Source organism: Mesocricetus auratus, unplaced genomic scaffold (genome assembly GCF_017639785.1).
Source record: "Mesocricetus auratus isolate SY011 unplaced genomic scaffold, BCM_Maur_2.0 Super-Scaffold_100010, whole genome shotgun sequence".
NCBI classification, from domain to species: Eukaryota; Metazoa; Chordata; class Mammalia; order Rodentia; family Cricetidae; genus Mesocricetus; species Mesocricetus auratus.
Window position 1 is genome coordinate 4,174,703 of NW_024429194.1, and position 21,288 is coordinate 4,195,990.

General features: G+C 41.9%; 1 protein-coding gene and 1 long non-coding RNA gene across 3 annotated transcripts in view; one reads left to right on the top strand and one right to left on the bottom strand.

Annotated features, from left to right (window-relative positions):
• L3mbtl4 (L3MBTL histone methyl-lysine binding protein 4) overlaps positions 1-21,288 on the bottom strand; it is a 398,535-nt gene that overhangs the window by 216,688 nt on the left and 160,559 nt on the right. The window contains exons 12-13 of the mRNA XM_040752887.1: positions 5,111-5,196; positions 2,513-2,623 (exon numbers count right to left, since the gene is read on the bottom strand). Coding sequence (XP_040608821.1) covers positions 2,513-2,623; positions 5,111-5,196 — 197 coding nt within the window. The remainder of the gene's footprint in view (positions 1-2,512; positions 2,624-5,110; positions 5,197-21,288) is intronic.
• The window catches only part of LOC121142699, a 29,617-nt gene continuing 16,236 nt past the window's right edge, over positions 7,908-21,288 (top strand). The window contains exons 1-2 of one of the 2 annotated variants that reach the window (XR_005879736.1): positions 7,908-8,036; positions 13,994-14,175. This is a non-coding gene — a long non-coding RNA (uncharacterized LOC121142699). Of the gene's footprint in view, positions 8,037-12,612; positions 13,373-13,993; positions 14,176-21,288 lie in introns of those variants that run through there. The other variant, XR_005879735.1, reaches the window with a different exon arrangement.

The window sequence follows — 21,288 nt, forward strand, 5'->3', positions numbered from 1 at the left end:
TATGGGAGACAACAGCTACTTGGTTCTTGAACATACTTGTTATTTTATTTGTCAGACAAACAAATAACCCTGGCATGTGTACTCCCAGTGATCTCTGGTAAAACCCTATACTTGTCTCTGAAATTCACCAAACAAGTAATGTACCTGTAACTGCATAAAATGAATTACTCAAATTAAGGATAAAGCAAATGAACTAAAATTTCCTTCAAATTGTATCAACTGACATCAAACATATAGGATGCCCATTAAAAGCAGTTTAATTCACTGGTTTTACTACGATGAAAACACTGTGCTTGGATGCAACATTGTTTTTTAACTGTTATTCCTTACAAGATACAACAAAGCCAAGGTGACAAATGCTTTCTGATCTTTGTATTATTGAAAATGACCAAATCATTTCATTTAAGGGAGATTTCATTTTCCCTATTTAATTTCCCTAAAATGTGTGTATTCAACAAGGACAATACAGAAATCTGTTCCTCAGGTTCTTTTTGTTTGTTTGTTTTTTGTTTTTCTGTTTTTTTTTGTTTTTTGTTTTGTTTTGTTTTTCGAGACAGGGTTTCTCTGTAGCTTTGGAGGCTGTCCTGGAACTCACTTTGTAGACCAGGCTGGCCTCGAACTCACAGAGATCTGCCTGCCTCTGCCTCCTAAGTGCTGGGATTAAAGGCGTGCGCTACCAAAGCCCAGCTGTTCCTCAGGTTCTTAACTCATCCCTAACTTTTGGCTACAGTGGCCAAAGCAAATTTTGCTTTTTATTTTTCCTATTCTTTTTATTCAAAAGCAGAAAACAAACACTCATAGAAGTTAGCACAATACTTTCAAGAAAAAAAATATTGGTAATGCCAACAAAAAGAAGACAAAAATCTTTGTTTTAAGGGAAGCACTTACAGAATATCCAAGCAGAAATGTCTTAGAGACTATCTCAATGCTGGTCCTGTCTAACCTAGAGATTGCACACATATACCCAAAGACATGGATGGGAGGAGAAAGGAAAGCAGGAATAGGTTTGCTGAGGAATAATCTTTTTGTGTACTGTGAAGACGTGTCACTCTGACTGGTTTAACAAAAAGCTGAGTAGCCAATAGCTAGGCAGGATGTCCGAGCAGAGAGGATGCGGGGAAGAAGGAAGGCAGAGTCACCAGCTGGATGGAGAGGAAGCAGCATGGACAGTACAGAGTATTAGTAACTGAGCTATGTAAAAGAATGTAGATTAACCGAAATGGGTTAATTTAAGATGTAAAAGGTTGTTAGAAACAAGCCTAAGCTATTGCCTGGGCTTTCATAATAGTAAGTCTCCATTGTTGTTATTGCAAGCTGATGGCCCAGACAAACAAGTCCACCTACAAAGAGCATCCTACGTGGGGGCACCTATTTCCACATAAGACCTAAGAAAGCCTTAAAATAGGTTCCAAACACACAGACACAGAGCCAAAAGTGGCTTCCTGGCTCTGCAGTCTCTCAGTGGGCTGCAGAGCATCTCTTGGCCTCTGCCTGAGGGCTTGAGCTTCCAGCAAGCCATGAGCTGCTCAGTGGTTTACAGGTTTTGCTCATGCGGAAAGAAAAGTTTACAGATACACAGCAGAGCATGTTCGAATGAAAATAACCTTTAGGCAGGTTACAATGTGTTTAACAATGTGGGTAGGCTTGGGAGAAAAAGAAGGGAAAAGGGCATAGACGGTCATAAAAAATATAAATAGTTTAAAAATAATGAAGTCTTTAATGAGAGAAGCAAAGTAATTTTAAAAAAGAGAGAAAGCCATAAGGATGGGAGATATTATAACACAGGGAGTTTGTACCATATACGGTGTTTTGTTAATTTTGAATTTTCTGAATGCTCACCAACAGACAACAGCTGCTGAGGGGCATTGGATTGCCGAAGGGACCGCTGGATTAAAGCAATCTGTGTTCTTTAGGAATGCCTTCACTTCAGAATGGAAGTCAAAAAGCATGTGCATTGGGGTGGAGGCTGTGCTTTTGTTTCCACAGAAAATGAAAGACTGTGGATTCCTTCCCGGTTACTGAACACTTAAAAGAAGGTGTAATCACCAGCTGATGGAGAGGAAGAGGCATAGGTAATACAGAGTAAAGGTAAACAAGCCATGTAAAAGAATGTAGATTACAAGATATTGGTTATTTTAAGTTATAAGAGCTAGTTAGAAACAAGCTTAAGCCATTGGCCAAGCTTTCATAACTAATCATAAGTCTCCATATCATTATTAAAGAGCCAGTGGTCCATACCAAAAAAAAAACCCAAAAACCAAAAAAACAAACAAACAAACCCAAAAAGTCCATCTACAGAGGTTTGGAAGTAACACCCTGTCTTTGGGGGACTATTACTTTACCTCCTTACAGTCACTGAAATCGTATCCATAGTGGCTTTTCTTCATGGAAAATTACTGTGAATTAGAATTAAAAACTGAGGAAGACAAAGGAGATGACAGGATGTGGGGAAGCAGAAAAAATATCGGGGGGCAGGACGGGGTGCAGTCAATGCAATTAAATAAAGCCGTACCTTTACCCTGTGGTCATCAACATCTATAAGGGTGGCGACACGAATCAACCTGGGGTTTCGCTTGTCCACAGCTTCCAGCTTCATGTTTGGCAGAAAGCCGTGTGGAGCCCTCTGCAGAATCACAGCGCAGTAAGTCAACGCAAAGCCAGGAAGTCCAATTCCCGCTGCACCGTCCCCAGGATCGCAGTTTTGGTGTAAACACACAGGTCTTTACCCAAGTTGGGATTTAGTTTAAAGAGTACATAGGACTTTATGCATATTTTCAATCAGTGTTATTAAAAACTTATAAGGAGAAAGAAAGACTTTCGCCATTTAAGAGAAAGCTATAACACACAAAGAAAAGTTTAGTTATGAATTTATTAATGATCACATCAAGGTTTGAAAAGGTTCTTATTACACCTTCTTCATGTGTTGGGGAAGTCCTGTGCATTTGTCAATAAAGTACTGTCTGGCCAATAGGGAATCTAGATAGGAGGGACTAGGAGTCCAGGAAGATTCTGGGAAGGAGAAACAAGAGAGTTCGAGATGTAACGCCATGGGGTAGGGTCCCGGAACTATTCTCCGGTAAGAGACATACTTAGATTAACAATTATGGGGTAATTACTTAAGTCAGAGCTAGCCACTAAGAAACAAGCAAGGCCAACAGCTTCATAATTAATACAGCGTCTTGTGTGTTATTTGGGGACTACATCGCAGCAAAGCCCAGGCTGCTGGCGGGGGATAAACCAAAGCGGCTAGCAAAGAAAAAGCTTCCCTTAACATGCATGAGTTTAAACATTTTCTGAAACAAAAGTAAAATAAGATAGTGTTTGCTATCCTCAATGCCCATTTAAACTGTGTAGCTTAAGAGGCAGTACATTTATTTAGCAAGTCACCCAAAATCTAAACATGTTTTCTAAACTTAAAACTTAAGGTATTCTTAGAGAAAAGCTGCTGCTGTTCAACTTCAACACTCTCTTTATATTTAACCACGAGGAAAGTTACAGCAATATGCTATTCTTTCATGACCTCACCTACAACATTAGGTTTGTGTCTTATAATATTTGCGATCAGGAGTCCATAATGATAAAATTACAAGCAATAAAGGAAATAGGATGGGCAACCCACTAGGTCTGGGAAGTCATTTTCCTGAGAAAATAACTGTCAAAAGAAGGTCTACTCCAGCGGTTTTATAAGTGAGCAGAAGGCTTCACTTCAAAAACTATTTCACATGAGAAGTGTTCATCTGACTTTATGTGAGAAAGTGTATTGAGTTCTTCAAGACTACAAGTCATAACAGGAAAATAAAACTATTAATGTGTGAGTAATAAAAACTTAAGCCAGCCTCCAGTATCTATCTGGGAGACCTCACCACAGCGTAGATGTTATTGCACCTACTAAATAGACTGTGCCAATATAATTGGGTCTCTGAAAAGAGTTAATTATATCCCCAAGATCACCGTCCTCCACAAGGAATGTAATTGTTTAGGGTTGTAGATGACAAATAGACATATTTGGACTATTCCAAAAAATCAGCCCGAGCCTAGAAGTGTCTTTGCAGGTAAACATTTCCATCATGTTATTTTCTTGAATCTTTCTTCTAGGAAAGTCATATGAAGTTTTTGAAACTTCATATGAAAAATGTCATATGGAAAAAAATGTCTATAACAAAGAAAGGTACCAGACGTTAGGCACATTTTCCTGCTGAAGCTAAAATCCTTGAAACTCCTGTAGCACTAGACTCCCAGACTTCTCTATTCTCTGTGCCCTTTACCCTACTTCCAGCCATTAAACCCTTTACTAGAAAAATAAAACAGCATTTTATTTCCAATTCCATCTAATTGCCAGAAAACATGCAGTAAATAAAATTATATAAACAAATGAGGACACCTAATATATGGAGTCCTAATTAAAGGTAAGCCTTTGACCCAAGCACTTGGGAGTTTGAGGCCAGCCTGATCTACATAGAGAGCTCCAGGACAGCCAGGGCAACACAGAAATACTGTCTCAAAACATCAAAAACAAACAAACAAAAAGGTAAGTTGAGTTTGGAGGACACAGTTATAATTTGCAAATGAACAGTACTTTAATACCCACTGACTTAGAACACAAATATTTCTAATTGCATCACTTATGTATGTACAATGTTTTACAAGTTAATTTCTACACAGTTAAACTCTTAACAAAGAGACATGGTATAAATCTCTACCATACACATTGGTGTTCTCCCAATTGCCAGGACAAATATTACCCTCATTTAGATAAAACTATGCTTACAAAAAGACTCCATATTTCATCTGTTTGATTATGCTACCATCACAATCCAAACAGTCACTGGCAAAAGGAGTCAAGAGTTCTCAACTCCGCAGGGCCTGAGAAATGGGCTTCAAGTTCTCCACCAACCGTGGCTGGTAAGTTAGAGCCTCTGGGGTCCTTGCTGGAGCATAGGAGCAGCAGCAAATAAGCACCAACTTTGTACCATTAACTAAAAACAAAGCAGGTTGGTTATGGAATTATCACCTAGATTTAAGAGTCTGCATTATGCAGAAGCTGCAGTGGCAGCCACATTCACCCCAGGACACTGGCAAGGTGAGGGTCCACACCCCCCAAGGAACTTACCGTGCTGAAAACTCTGGCAGGCACCGTGTTTGCTTGAGTGGCTTCCAGATATTCTGTCCAGGAAAAGTTCTCTGGATCAGGATAACCTGAGACAACACACACAGATCAGAGAATTCCTGATAGATCACCATGTGCACTGTTACCTGGAGGCTCAGTCTGTCGGGTCAGGATTTTATATAACTTGCCCTAGACTTATGCTAACCTAGGAGAGGACTAAATCAAAGCGTGCAAGCATTCACCACTTCATTTACTCATCAGGACCAGGCGGTTTCATCAGTACTTTGTAGACCCCAGCTAATAGCCAGGACTCTATGACTCCCAGGAGGTAGGCTTCTTAGGACTCTGACAAAACCTAGAGTCAGCCATCTGGTGTCGTACCATGAACATGAAGAAGGACTTTGAATCTTTTCAACCCCTCCAATAATTCTATGCCTAGTCGCATGCTATCCTTGCTGTTAAATCTGTGTAAGTAAAGGGACAATACATGAGGCTAACTCTAATGCACAAACCGACTTAGTGGAGCCCATTCTATATGGAGAGATACCTTACCCAGCCTAGACACTGGGGTGTGGGGGGGTTGTTACTGAAGGTTCTTTCCCACCCCACAGCCACCTTTTTTGGCCCCAAAATAACACAGGGACACTGTATTAATTATAAAATTGTTGACCAATGACTAGGGTTTCTTGTTGGGAGCTCTGTCTTTATTAACCAATTTCTATTAATCTAAGTATTTCCATGTGGTCTTATCTTACTCGAGAAGGGTCCGGACCTGTTACTCCTTTGGTGGCCTACATGGTGACCATTTCCAGCCCTCATCTGCCTTCTTTTCCCTGAATTCTCCTCATCTCTTAGTCCTGCCTCATTGACTAAACAGTGTTTTACTAACTAAACAATGAGAAACATATACAGAAGGACAACCCTTATCAGGGGTGGAGAGGTGCCATGGTCCTGCCACAAAGAGATGATGGGACAGACATAGTAGACTTCCTAGGGCAGGCTTTATCCTCTCCAAGGATCAGGTGGGAGGTTGGGGGGAGAGTGCAGGAGCAATAGGACAGGAGGGAGGGGGAACGGGGATTGGAATGCAAAAAAAAAATGAATTAGTAAAAACAAAAAATCTATGTAAGTACAATGTTCCAAAATATCTATATTTGTCATCGTATTTTATTTTATGTATGTTGGGTTTCTGAGACTGACTTACATGATGTAACCCTACTGATACTCTTGTCTCCACCTCCTGAGGGCTGGGAGGACTGGAATGAGGCACATATGGTAACCAGCCTATCACCAATTATAAATATATACACAGCAGATGTTCAAATACGTATGTACACATTTATATATACATGTTTGACATATCTCAAAACAGCCTATTTTTTCTGATGACTTTTGGCTGCGTGTTTTGATACTTTTGAGGTCACTGTTCTTTTATTAACTACCTTTATCAGAGGCGTACTGATAGTATGTTATTCTCTTCCTCCCTGCCATTTCAGTAATACATAATTACATTTATATTTATCAGCTCTATCTTTCCCTTTTCTCATCATTTCAATAATCTTACTCTTAGCCAATTAGTTTTATTTTAAAGCTGTATTTGATGAACTAAATTGCAAAGCATTTATTTTTTATTTTCTTAATTAATGAAAGTGCTTCATATTATGAACCTATCTTTGTTGCCCCAAATACATAACTAGAAAACTCTATACATTTGCATGAATACAGTGCTCTTTTACTTATACTTATAAAATAATTACAGCATTACTGAATTATTCTCCATATGTGTAAGAGATATCCCAGGTAACTGATGGCTTTGTTTAAATATTTACAGGATCAGTGTTTGTTCCATATAAGGAAACCCAACACATGGATAAATACAGTTTCAGACTCTGGATAAGGGAATACTTGATTATTATTGTTTTTTCTTCAGACACCTAAGTAGAAACACATTTTAGCCCCTGTGACATTCACCTGAAAATACTGGAATCGTAAACAGAAGGCACAAGTCCTTAAAGATCTAACTTCCTGGACTAGGTAACCTTCCCATTGTGAAGTGCATCATTACCCCTACAGCCAATGAGAGACTCAAAACCCTTAGGTGCGCTCGACAACAATGCTAAAATGACGGAGGTCATTTCCACTTAAATAACCAGCAGTAAAAGGGAAGCTTCTAATAAGGAGTGTGTTCAATCAGCACAGAGGCAATGCAGATGGTAAGCACACACTGAATGGACAAAGTATCACATTATCACATTAACACCAAGCGCTCATCCAAGTGGCATGAATCATAGATGGCATCATACAAGTAAATGCAGCACTCCATGGGCTGCTTCATCTGAGGACACCAAGCTCTGTTCTTCAAGGAAGAAGGGAGGCCTGACATTTTGTGTGATTTACCCAAGAAAGGACAACTAAAAGTGGGGTCAGAGCTGGAGCCAACGTCTCCTGAGCCAGTGCGTGGAGGGTTATAGAGCGCTGCTGTGCCCCTGCTCAAGAGAAATCACCAAGAAAGCAGGACTACGTGTCTAGCAGCAACTAAGCTCTGTCTGGCTCCCCTCATGCCTCCCAACTTCTTCATCGCTCTGTTTTGGATTTTTGGATGGAACTAAAAGCAGCACGGGGGTGCCCATCCCAGCGCGCAGGCCTCCGGCAGGAAGGTTTCAAAGAGAAAGTTCACAGAAGTCTCTGCATGTGTGTGCATGTGGGGTGCGGTGGTATTCGCTGACCACACAATATAGTGCGCTCGCTGAAGGGTCCCAGGTCAGCACTACATGACCTAGCGTGAGAGTTCAGATGCATTCGTCATAACAAAGCCTTGCGCAGACTCACTTCGCTATTCAAAGCAATGGACACCAGAGCAAAGCTCGAGTATGCAGCGCCCCACAATTAAAGAGAGGGGGACATGGCGCCTTCTGGAAAAATAACTAAGGTAAGACCGCTAACAGGCTGTCACAGTGTCACCAGTCACCCACCACTCTTTGATCTATGTAGGGAGGATTGTGCCTCTGGCTTAGACAGTTTATTACTTTTTTTGTTTTATTGTTGTTGCTGTTTTAAAGATAGAATCTCACTATGTAGCCCAGGCTGGCCACAAATTTCCAGCTATCTGCCTGTCTTCTGAGTGCTGGGAACACAGGTGTGGACTGCCACGCCCAGTTCAGAGAGCTAAATTTTTTGTTCAAAATAAAACCGAGCTGAAGTCAGTGCAGAATAAATTCTGTAATAAATGAATGGGTCTAGGGAACTCAGCCACAACTAATGAGTCTGTTCTGCACGTGTTCCTGCCAGGTCCTGACCTGGCAGCTAACCAGCATCCTTGCTCTATCCCTTCTAAGCTTAGACTAAAACTCTGTGGTTGTTTTGTCTTTGCTTTCCCCCTCGTTAACTACATAATATTCCACTCAGATCACAGAATGCTACGACTGACGATTGTGTCAACATTTTACTACACTTGTGATAGCCTCAGGCCCCAGCTGCGCCTCACACTTAATTAATTAATTGATCCATTTTAATTAATTAATTGATACCGACTACCTATGTCAATGGACTATACATACAGGAACTAGCTTATTACCACCAATACACTAATTCTTTGATTTGTAAATAATTAGTTCATCTTGAAACCAAATAAGACAGCATACCCTTTTAGCCTGAGTTCTGATATTGTAATTTAGCTTTCCAAGGAAACTGTGAAATAATTACTGACTACAAATGATATTTTACATCTAGACCATCTCAGATAATCAACTGATCGGTGATTGTGGAGACGCAGGGAAAGTACTGCTGGTATTCCTGGAGAGCAAACTCTAATGCTGCCCCAGGTTTCCAGGACTGTAGTCATGGTCTCAGAAAATGACCCTCATTCAGCATTCATTTGCAAGTTTTGGTGCTAAACTTACAGTTTTTTTATGCAGAAATAAACACACATTCTTGCTGTGTTCCTTTGTAAATGCAGCCAAATATCAATGAAGACGCTTACAATTTTTATTGCATTTTTATGTGTGTCTTTTTTTTTTGTGAGTGCAGGGGAAGGTGGGGGTGCCTGTCTGCTGCCACCACATATGGATGGAGTTCGAAGTGGGAACCAGTTGTCTTCTTTCACCTTTGGAGACCTGGGGACTGGACTCAGGTGGCCAGACTGGATGTTAGGCACCTTTACCTGATGAGCTAGCTAAACGGCCCCAATAAAGGCATTTTTAAAGGAATGCTTAGGAACAGAAAGGGTCAAATTAATTGCCAAGAATGCACACAAGCCACTGATAAGAAGGGCAATGCGGGAACTCTTGTGTGCTCAGCAGCAAACATTTGTGAACCAGCAAATCAGGTAGAGCATACAAACGCCAAAGATCCGAGATGCTTCCCTTCTGGGTAGAAACGTTGTCAGCGGGTTTCCAGTCTCCTCTGCAGTTAGTTACAGTTCTCTAACTGGTGCTACCTCACGCGTGTGTAAGTCAGAGGATACAACAGATGACTTCTGAGTTTAGCCACAAAGCCTCCTAGCCACCATGTGCAACCACCGGACCAGAGTATTCCCAAGGATCCAGAGAAGTACCAGGCAGAGCACCGGCAAAACAAAACAAAGAACGACAACCATAAAAGCACCACAAATCCATATCAGACATGACTGAAAAGTGCTTAAAGTGTTAAAGACATCAAGATTCTTGAAGTGGTCTAATAATATACTAGTTAGTTCACAATGCCTAAGGAAAAGGGACTAGCAACAGCGCTGTTATGTAGAAGGAACGGCTGGTTGGGTTGGGAGTAGAAACAGGAGGCAACAAAAATAGCGAATTTTGCAGCTGGAGCACTATAAATAAAGCGTATTAAAGCAAAATAATAAATTAATTAAAGCGCAACTAATACGATGATATAAAGTCACAGCGAAAAATAGATTAAAAGCCCAGGGGTTATGTCAACAAATATTTCTGGAAGCATGAAAAGCAAACCAGTAAATGAAAACTGACTTTACAGTTCTGAGAAAGCCCCGATATAGATCTGTTAAGGGGGGTTACCGATAATGAGCAAGAAATTCATGAGAATTCAGGAAAAGCAGCCACCAGACACGCAGCACCGTGGGGCGGACGGCTTCTCCGGGTTCTGGAGGCACTGTTAGACCTGATGGACGCTATACAAGCGTCCTGATTTTTCCACAGTCTGATAAACAGTTTCTAATTGCTTGTTTTGCACTGTTGTTTCGTTGGTTGTAGATAGTCGCCACCGGCTAGGCATAAACAGATGATGCCCACCGTGGCTGTTGGCGTTTCCCTCATGATTCCTGATGCTCTACACACATCAGAGGCTTATTCCTGCGTCTTCTGTAGAGAAGGGTGTATTTAAACCCTGTCTCCTCTTCTGTTGTTCTAATATTTTGTGTGTGTGTATGTTGCTGGGGATCAAACCCAGGACCTTGCACCTGTGAGACAAATACTATACAGTGACCACCAAGCTACCCACCTCCCCAGGCAAGGCGATTTAGCTCAGTTCTGATTTTGTTTCCTTGTTTTGGTGTTGTGTTAGGGGCATTTGATTTACAATCTAAATATCAACCCTTCATTAGATACATAAGTCATAAACGCACCTTCCCATTCTCTCAGTATCCTAGAGGTTGCCCCCATGGACCCCGATGCTGATCCTGGAGAGGCAGAAGTTTCTGATCTTCACAAAGTCTGGTTGCTTGGTTTTCTTTCGTCACCCATGACTTGGCTGTTACACTCAAGAAACAACCAGCAGACACAAAAAAACAAAAGTTTTTCCCTGTGATCCCCTTTAAGAGTTTTAATAATAGGTGAACTCTTAGATTTTTTTCTTTGGTGACTTTGAAGCCATTTCTCTACATTTAAGCTAAGGTTTCAACTTCATTTTTTTGCATATAAATATCCAGTCTTCCCAGTATAACTTGAAATAGTTCTTCTTCCCCCATTGAACGGCCTTGACACCCTTGCTACAATCATTTTGGCATATAGAGTTTATTTCTGAGCCTGTACTCTCTTCCACCTTCTGTTCTGGCCCATATAGACTCTTCTGTGGGTGTTGTACTGTCCATAGAAGGGAGAGCAAGTTTAATTCTTTTCTGTTTGGCTAGCTGGTATCACATTAAGATGTACATGCTGTGTGATGGACTGGTATTCTCTAGAAAAGAGAGTTTTGACCAGGGAAAAAAACATAATTATTTCCCTGCTCCACCAACCCACAGAGCCAGAGTCAGGAACTCTGGATAAAGAGATCATAGGGGACTTCTCACCCAGGATCTTGCAAAATTGAGTGAGAAACAATCCCAAACTGGTCCATTCCCACAGCCCTAGCAAAGGCCTGACCTTCTCTGTTTATAGATCCTGTATATTGTTCAGGGTTTTCTAAAGGAACAGAGCTGATGAAACAAAACAATGCATATGTATGTGTACATATGACACACACACACACACACACACACACACACACAGACGGTTGCCCATATAACCCGACAATGGCTGTCTCCTAACAGAAAGGCCAAGGATGCATTAGTTTTTCACTCCATAAGACTGGATGGCCCACAAATCACAATCTGGCGCTGAATCTGTGGGAGGTCCTCCAGAGCCGCCAGTTTCCAGTATATGCTGGAATCCCAAAGTAAGTTCTGATATCAGCCATGTAATTCCTCAGACATGGGATGGATGAGCTTGCCAGCAAGAGTGAGGGCGTGAAGCAAAATCAAAGACTTTGTTTTTCTTCGTCTGTCTTTTTATGCGATCTAGAAAGAGTGACCCAGATTTAGGATGAGTCTTCTGACCTCAGATGGTTCAAATTTCATGTGGGTGTTCCGACTCAAATAATACATCAAGAAAAATCCCTCACAAGCTTGCCCAGCTGCTTGGGTTTTTAGCTAATTCCAGGTGCAGTCAGGTTGACAACCAAGATTAGCTATCACATGTCCAGCCCTTGTCAACATGGCTCGCAATCGTATCTTCTTATGTCATGCTTAATTTCCAAATGAAAACAATACACCAAGTCATAATTAAGCCTAACATGATATAAGTATCCCACTGTGTTTTCCCTACCGCTATCCTCTCTAATCTGGCCTACTGTTGCCAGCAGAATTCTCCCCAGACATATCTAAATCACAGCCTTTATCGTAAGCTCCTCGGTACTGTCTCAAAAGATCTTGCAAACAGCGGCCTCGATCTCTCTCCCTCCCTCCCTGACTTCTCGTTGATAGTCTTAACACTGAACTGAAGCCCATTTCAAACTCTAGCTCTCCAGAACTTCAGGATAACAAACCCACTGTAGGTATGTGAATCTGTCACAGAACCATAAGCCGCCACCATGCAGTTCCCCACAGAGCATTCCTCCCTCTTTCTCTTTGATGGGCGGCTTTGTCATTCTTTATAATGATCTCAGATTCCTTTAACAATTGGACCTCTCCCCGTCTCCATCTGCCACCAGCCTTGATGTCATCAAGAAAGGCAGCTCATTCCCCCACATAACCTACAGGACAGAACACAGCAGCACCCTTTAACAAAGCAGGGGCCAAGACTCCTTCACGGCTCAAAGAGGAGAGATGCAAAGGAAATGACAGACGGGGAAGGGGGAAGGAGATGCCAACCGGTAAACACAGGAGGACTCAGGTTTCTCGAACATCTCCCTCCGGCAAGCACCACACCAATTAACCCGATAACTGTCGGTGAATGCTACAAGCTAGTGAGCATAAACTTGGCGAGAAAACAGAACGCTTATTTAATCCTGGAGTAACTTGCCGTTGGATATGGATTCAGTCGTCCAGTGGAGAAGTTTGGACCACACCCTGCCCCGCCCATGCCCACGCCCCCGCTTCTGGCCTGCAACCATAGCAACCACTGACAGGAAGGAGGCAGGCAGCTATGCACACCACCCGCCAGGATATGAGGGGAACAACCACGGCCATTGGCAGGGATCCTGTGACGTCCCTGTAGAGAAATGCACGGACTCTGTCTAGTCACAAGGATGTGTCCGACAAGTCTGAGGAGAATGTTCCAAACTTGCTGGCCTGAAGGAGGCCCTCACACAACCGTGAAGTGCATAAAATCGAGGAAGAACGAAGCGCATTTGCGTCTCTGAAGGGTACAAACGAGGCATGAGTGCGACGGGTGATCTTGAATCTTTGCATGTTTTGTTTTCCTGCTGATTTGTTTTTATACGGAGGATATATTGTTACGGCAGCCAAAATCATTTAGCCTGGTAGCAAGATTTTTTTTTACTCTTTTCACAATTGCTCTGAATCATTAAAAGATCTAAGATTTAAGGTGATTTAAGGTAAAGTGTTAACTATGTTCTTACTTGATAACTGTTTTGTTACATATAATCTTACTATGTTACAGTCAAAACCCTTCTTTTTTATTTAGACAGAAAAGAGGAGATGATAGGGGGATGTCCTTCTGCATATATGTTTCTCTTTCTGGTTAGTGAATAAAACACTGTTCGGCCAATAAGGCAGGAAGATAGGTGTGACTAGGAGACAAGGAGAATTCTGGGAAAGGTAGGCAGAGAGTGCCCGCCACATAGAGTCATCTGTTACTCCTGCTGCCAAAGGAGTAACCACACGTTGGGGCATTACTGGGCAAGCCACAGTCTTGTGGTAATACATAGATTGATAGAAATGGGTTAATAATTGAGACAGAGCTAGCCAATAAGAAGCCCTACCCATCAGCCAACAGATTTATAATTAATAAATGTCTTTGGGTGTTTATTTGGGGCTAAATGGCTATGGGACCAGGCTGGAAAGAAACCGCCAGCAACTGTAAAGCTCTTTACGAGGCCACCAGACATCAATTTGAGCTCAGTATTCAGCACCACTCCTTGCCTCCTCTCCTCTTTCCTCCAGCCAGGCCCTGCAGCCAAGTGTGCTAATCCCGGTGAACCCTGGCTCTCTTGCAGGTGGGGGCTTTCCGCCATTTTGTTTTATGTCTACCTCCTTATATCTGAGAGTCCTTCCCACTACACCAGACTTCTCACGCCATCAGAGACTGACTCGGGCATCATCTCTATCGTGAAGCTCTCACTCTGTGTCCCTGGTGGAACCCTGGAGTTGCCCTTCTGCTGCACTTGGATGTCCAAGCGTAAGTCTTTGTGTGGTCTGGTGGAGGGGAAAGGGAAAAGTTCTGGAAACACTGGCACATGGGCAGGTCCCCTCATCTCTCTGGCACCAGGTCTCCACAAAGGGAAACAAGATAACTTACCTAAACGGCACAACGCTGCTTTGAAAACAGACAACCGTGTGAAAGTCTCTGCCACACTGGGAAATTGAGAAAAAAAAGAGACCCCTGAAAACCTGACTCCACCTCACACCGAATATGACAGGTTTATGTAAAAAGGCAGGCAAGTGTCAGTCAAGACACAGACGAGTAGGAAACCCCAGGCGAGGCTAAGGAGAATGTAGACAGTGTGGCACCATGGAAGACACCAGGGTGGGCCCTCGGTAACTTGGACAGGGAACTACTAAATTACCCAACGCCTACATCCCCGGGTCAACAGCCAGAGAACAGAAAGTGTACATCCAAACAAAGCCAAACATTCACGATAGCATTATTCAAAGTAGAAATAACCTGAATGCCCGCCAATGGATGAACAGAGACACAAGCTGTGGTTTGTCTATTTAGTGCTATAAGCTGATGAAAATAAAGGGTGCAGTGAGGCAGGGGCATTGTGGATGAAACTAAAACACAACGCTCCTGGGCAGAGAAGCCAGGCACAAAGGTAACGTAGTATGTCCTTGCTCACAAGAAAGGTCTGGGACAGGCCCAACTGTAAAGACACAAAGTAAACTAGTGTTTTTCCAGAACTTGAAAAGATGAACGATGGTAGAAGAATCAGTAACTACTGGAGATTCCTTTACGGGGTGATGAAAGTATTGTCAAAATGAATATGATAATGGTTACACAAAACTCTATAAATACGGCAAAAATATTGACCATGTAAACTATAAATGGATGACCAACACAGTTGTTGGCTTCCACTTCAGCAAAGCTGTTAGAGAAGAACTAGGCTCCTCCTTTAGAACAAGATCCTATGTCATTCTCCATCACTGTGGAAGACCCAAGTCCATCTTGAAAGGATTGCAGTAAACACTCCAAAGTGAGCAGCAATTTGTGTTTGCAGAGGTCCTCCTGCCTTGGCTACGTCTCCGGGAAACCAGCCGTGCCGCCACGAACACGCTTCCTGACACTCACTGAGGCCTGCTGGGTTCATAAGGGATGGGTGGGAGGCAGGGTCTTCTTATTAACTACAGGACAGCCTGCCACACAGCCTGCTGAAGAAAGTCTCCTAGCCCTGTTGAAACTGATGACTGACACACACTGAGTGGTGCAGAACAATGTAAATTCACATACATGGACAAACTCTCAGAGATTTTTATAAATGGGAGCTCTGTTCTGGATATCAGAAATGAGGGGTTAGGGGAGGTGCCTTCCAGCTGGCAATCTATGTGGCATTCTTCAAGAGAGTGGAATTTTTATTTATTCATGGAATTAGCATATGGAGCCAAAAGTTTCCTGGTAGCATTCTCACACATGCTGAGCTTTGGGTAACAGACTAACTCATTTCTCCATTCCCCCGCCCCCGCCCCATGCACACATGCCCCCGCCCCATGCACACATGCCCCCGCCCCATGCACACATGCCCCCTGGCATCCCCAGCAGAGCCCTGTCAACTTCCATCACAAGTCTTCTATAACCCTTCTCTTCCTCCTTCCTTTTTTTCCTCCCTCACTTCCCCTTCCAGTTCTCTGGCCTCTATGCTCACTGCTAAGAGGTGGCTCTGTGATGTTTCATCGAAGACTGTGGGTATTTTAGTGAAAGAACCAGATTTACCCTGTTCATCAGGAACTGATTCTTGACTTAGCATTACCAGCCCCGCAGACACCATCCGTCTCTGAGAGACATGATTGCCCTTGGAGGGTACCATTACTTCTTCATGCAGTTAGACAGGTTTCCTAAAAGTCTACCTGTTACCTACTTATCATTCCAATTCAAATCTCAGGCAAAGCTTCTCCGAGGAACAAAAGGAAGCTTGCTTTCTGCCTGTCTTCTGTGGAAGAGCAATGGAAACAGTCGCTGACACTTGAAAGTGTATCGGTGAAATGACTTTGCATCTTCCTGTCACAGGGTTACAAATGGTCTCCCTACCATCCCTCCCTGTCAACCTACCCATTCCTGTTGTGTGGAACCCACAGAATCTGCCTAAACCCCAGGGGTAGAGACACAGATCAACACATGCTGTTTTGCTTTCAAAAGCTTGAATTGCCTCTAGACATGCATAAGCTTTAGCAAATAAAGAAAATATACTTTTCTGACAACAATTTAATTGGAGACATAAAATTTTATAATCTATACACATTAACATATTTATGTTTAAACATGTTTAAAATCCATAACCATAAGTAATGTTCAAAAGATAAATTCATTTTCAGTAAAACATTTTCAACCAATAACATTTGGAGCTAATTGCTACCAGAAACAAACCATTCATATGCACAATGCTTAATTTCATTTTTATTGTATTATATTTAAATATGAAGCATATATGGGTAAAGGATCTCAATTCTAAAATCTATAACGCAAAATATTTTATCTTGAAATATCCTTACTTCTCCATCAATTCTGAAAGATAATCTTGTTGGGTTTGCATTCATGGTTCAGAGTTACTTACCTTCAGAGTTGAAAAATATTATTTTCTGCTTTTCTGGATTTTAGATTTTCTGATGAAAGGCCTGAAATTATTCTGACATCCCTGCTTTGTATGTGGGTTGTCGATTTTCTTTTAGTAGTAAATGTGTGTGTTTTGTTACTTTGTATTTTTGAAATCAAGACTAAGATGTGTCTTGTAGAATTTCTATCTGGTTACATGCTTTTGGGGCTATACATGCATCTTCTGTTTGGAAGTCCAATTCATTCTTTAGGTTTAGAAATTCTCTAGGTTTGTGCTATAATTTCATTAAATAGTCTGTCTATTCTTTTGTCTTTATCTCTACTCTTTCTTCTACCCCATAGACTCTACGTTTGGCTTCTTAAATGTATCACAGAATTCATGGAAATCTTGGTTGTACTCCTTAATTTTTTCCCATATCTATTCTGCTTATATCCCTGTCTCAGCCTTGGCCTCCAGCTTGAATTTGTTCTTCAAGGTCTTGTCTGGTAATGGGTTTCCCATATGGTTTCTATCTGATTGGCCATTGTTTACACTCACCATTGCTCTATCTGGCTCTTTCTTAACACTTCAGTTTTCTTGCTGAATTTCTCCACCATAGTTTGCACTTCCTCCTCTAACTTACTGTTCTATTCACTCTGGGGATGACCTTGACAGAGGTTTTGGGTAGATTCCCTTAGTCTATGCATCTGTGTTTCAGACTTCTAAGTGACCCTTAGTCTGAGTTCTTTTTCATGCATTTCAGTTATGTCTGCGATTTGGGGTTCTGTTACCAGGGATTTGGGTGGTTGAGGATAGGTCGAGGTGAGAAGTTGTTTTGTGATGTTCTTTGTTTCTTTGTTGCGTTCTCTGCATCAATTATACTACATTTTCATTCTGGTTATAACTTCCCTCTCTTCCAACTCTATTTGGTTGTCTTGCTTTCTGTGACTCTTCGTAGAGGAAGTCTACATGAAGTTCGGCTGTGGAGACTGGGACATCCTGTCGTTGATTCCTGGCTGGGATCCCCGAGATGATCCTGTGTTGCCAATGTGACAGCATGACTACGTGGCCACATGCTGACTGCCAGGATGTCTCAGGGGAGTCAAATCCCCATCACACATTGAGTTCCATGAACCAGCTGGGGCTAAAAGTCAAAGTTCTCGTCCCACAGGGTATTCTGTGAGAACTGGAGTCAAAACCAGGCAAGACATGCTCAAGAGTACAATAGTGGCATGAGTGTTATTGGGTAATGACTGATCACATTTAAGGCCCATTCCACAGAAGAAATGCATAGGCCATCTATAAATTTGTCCAAGACCCCATTGCTGCTCAGGAGTTCACAGGCCCCAGAGGTGAGCCCACTATTATTTTGCTGAATGGACATAATCTTAAATCACCTTCTCAAAGATTCTCTATACCCACATATTAGTGCAGCTCTCAGTCCACATCAGTGTAACATATTTGTGTTACAGAATTTTCAATTATAGCATTTATATCACACACCTGCCCTCCCAAAAATATCTGGAGAATCAAGGACAAACAAGGAGACACGAAGAGCCACATGCATGGGGGTACTGTGGGGAAACAGTGTCTTGCTACTGTGACAAAACCAATGCACTCATGAATTCACTGTAGCTGTGGCTGTCTGCCAAGCCTGTCAGTCTTTGGGAAGCTCAGGCATCTTCAACTCTAACTGAGTAGCTACTCATATGCAATGGCTGCTGGGACAAGAAGAATCATTTTTATTTAGGAGAAGATTCAGTGACTCCATTTTATTTAGAATCTAGTAGGCCAGCCACGGTACAGTGGAGGGTCAAACCCCCATGTGGACAAGGATAGAACAAATCAAACTCAGTGAACTGTCAGGAGAGACAGAGAGGGTGGGGGAGGCTGGGAAAAGCCCCACAGAGTTGCGAAGGGGTGGTAGATGGAGGGTAGTTCTAAGAGGTGTTACAGAAAGGATTGGGTGTGATCAGTTGATCAACATTCATCCTAAGAATGTGCGGAGTTCTAAAATAATAAGACACTATGTTAAAATAACGCAACACAATAATTACTTCTAGTAAGATTTGTCCCAGGAATATGAGATTGCCCTAGCATGAGCATCGGTCAATAAAATAATATCAAGTTAACAGAATTTTTAAAAATTAAAGTATTTAAACTAAAAACAAAAGGAAGTCCTTTCATCTGATCAAACCCACAGTGAGCAGTCATATTTAACTGTGAAAGATCGAGATCTTTTTCCTAAAATTGGGAGGAAAGAACCTGGGTGGCTCTTCCAGTTTTGTCCTGTGGCGTACCACCAGGGCTATACTGGACAAGAAGCAAAGGCCACTCAGAATGCGCATGAGCAAATGGAAGCATCCCCACCTCCATATGCTGTGATTTCGCAGACAGAAAATCATAAGGACTACTCTAGGAGAGCAATAGACTAATTCAGGGAATCTGAAGGGTAGGCAATCAACCTGAAGAAACAAACTGTATTTTAATACTAAGAATAAACAAGCAAAAATTAAAAGCAACAGCAATTTCCTCTACAACACTATAAAAGAGAAAAGTGTTGAGAAAAAAGATAAGAAAACAATAGACCATATGGATTCACACAAAAATCTTTCAACAAACTGTTAGCAAACTGCATTAAGAGGATGGAATGAAATAATCAGCTAGATTTCTCTCTCCCCCACCCCCCAGAATACAATTCATCCTAGGAAAATCAATCAACGTAATTATTACAGAAAAGGACAAAGGAGATAAACAATAAAATCATCTCCAAAGATGCAGAGAAAACAGTGGATAAAGTCAGCAAGGGGCGGGGCTTGCTTTGTTTTATGTGGGAAGGGGGCAGTGCCCGGTAGTGACAGGCAAGTGAGCACACGAGTGTTCCAGATGTAGTAGTGAAAACAACTAGGAGAAAAGGAAACCCCTCAGCCCGAGAAGATCAAGTACTTAAATAAAGCTTGTGTCATAGCAACTGGGAGATGTGTGATTTTTCTTCCTAAGGAACAAATCAAGAACATTCCATTTCCAGCCTTATGCTGCAGACACGGGAAGAACAACCAGGCAAGGAAGCTCAGCAAAACTCAGTGGAACGCAAACGAAGGAGTAAGAGCATGTCCCGTGACAGGTGACACACGACGGCATGTCTGGAAACCCCATGGAGACGTTCAGAGACACAAATTACACATGTGTTGAATAAAAAAATTCAGCAAACTTGCAAGACAGAGCACAAACACACAGGGTATGTATGTGTTTCAACTTGATAACAATAATACCAAAGTAATTAAGAAAACAATTCCATCTATAATAACACCTAGAAACTTTAAAAAAAAGGAAAGCTACAAACTATAAAGCATTACAGAACAAAAGCAAAGCCTAAATAAATTGAAAACACCTCATCTTTATGAATCAGAAAACTCAGCAGTAAACACACTATTTTCCAAGGCAACCTACAGATTTGATTCAACCCTATCAAAATGATAAGTTATTTCTCAGGAAAAAAGCCAGTCCTCAAGCTCATATAAGCGCTAAAGGGTCCCCATAAACAAAATAGTCTTCAAAATGAGGAGTAAATTTGAAGAATTTACAATTTCTAGTTGCAAAATGGATTGCAAAGTGGTGCTGCAAAGTGGATAAAATATTGTTTATATTTCTTTTGCATTGGTTTGTTGCACTAGAATACTGTATTTGCATTTGTTTAATGCCACAGAAACCGTGACTCCGGAAATGAACCCAATCTTCTATGGTAAATTTAGTCTCAAAACTGTTGCACAGGCCATTCAAAGGGGAAAGAAAAGTCTCTTCAGAAATGGTGTTTGGGAACTGGATAACATATTCAAAAGAATTAATGGAACCCCTGTCTTGCGTCACGTGCTACAACTCATTAAACACAGTTCAATGATTTAAATGTAAGAAGAAGAAATGTAGAAATCCAGTTACTCTTTTGATCTGAGATTTAACAATAAATGCTCAGAGTTAACACTAAAACTAAGAGACACAAAAACTAGATAATTTAAATATTATATATCAGAGGATGTTGTGGTCTAAGAGTGGTCCCAGTCTTTTAAGGATTGTCCACAGAGTGGCATAGTAGAAAGTGGCCAGATCTTTCTGATGCAAGGCTTTGGGGAAGATTTGCGAGTCACTGGGGTCCTGAGATGCTCTTTAGGGGCCGGCCGAGTTCCTTCTCGAGGGCTGTTTTAAAAGGATAAGGCCTTACCTCCTCGCCTTTCCTCTCTCTGCCCTTGTTCGGGATGAGGCCATTTGCTTCTACTGGCCTCCCAGCCAATGCCATCAGCCATCCATCACCTGTCACAGCATGACACAACCCTTAGCAGAAGTGAACTGGCCCAGACCCCATACCATTAAGGCTCCAACACCCTGCACAGTCGTCTGTTTTCTTTATAAAGACTGTCTTCCCCAAACACCCCACTACCGAAACATGGAATTAACCCAGAGGACAACATGAAGAATGTGAAAATATGAGTTGGGAAAAGTCCTCGGCAGTTAAGAGCACTTCGTGCTCTCCTAGAGGCCAAACCCACTTCAGG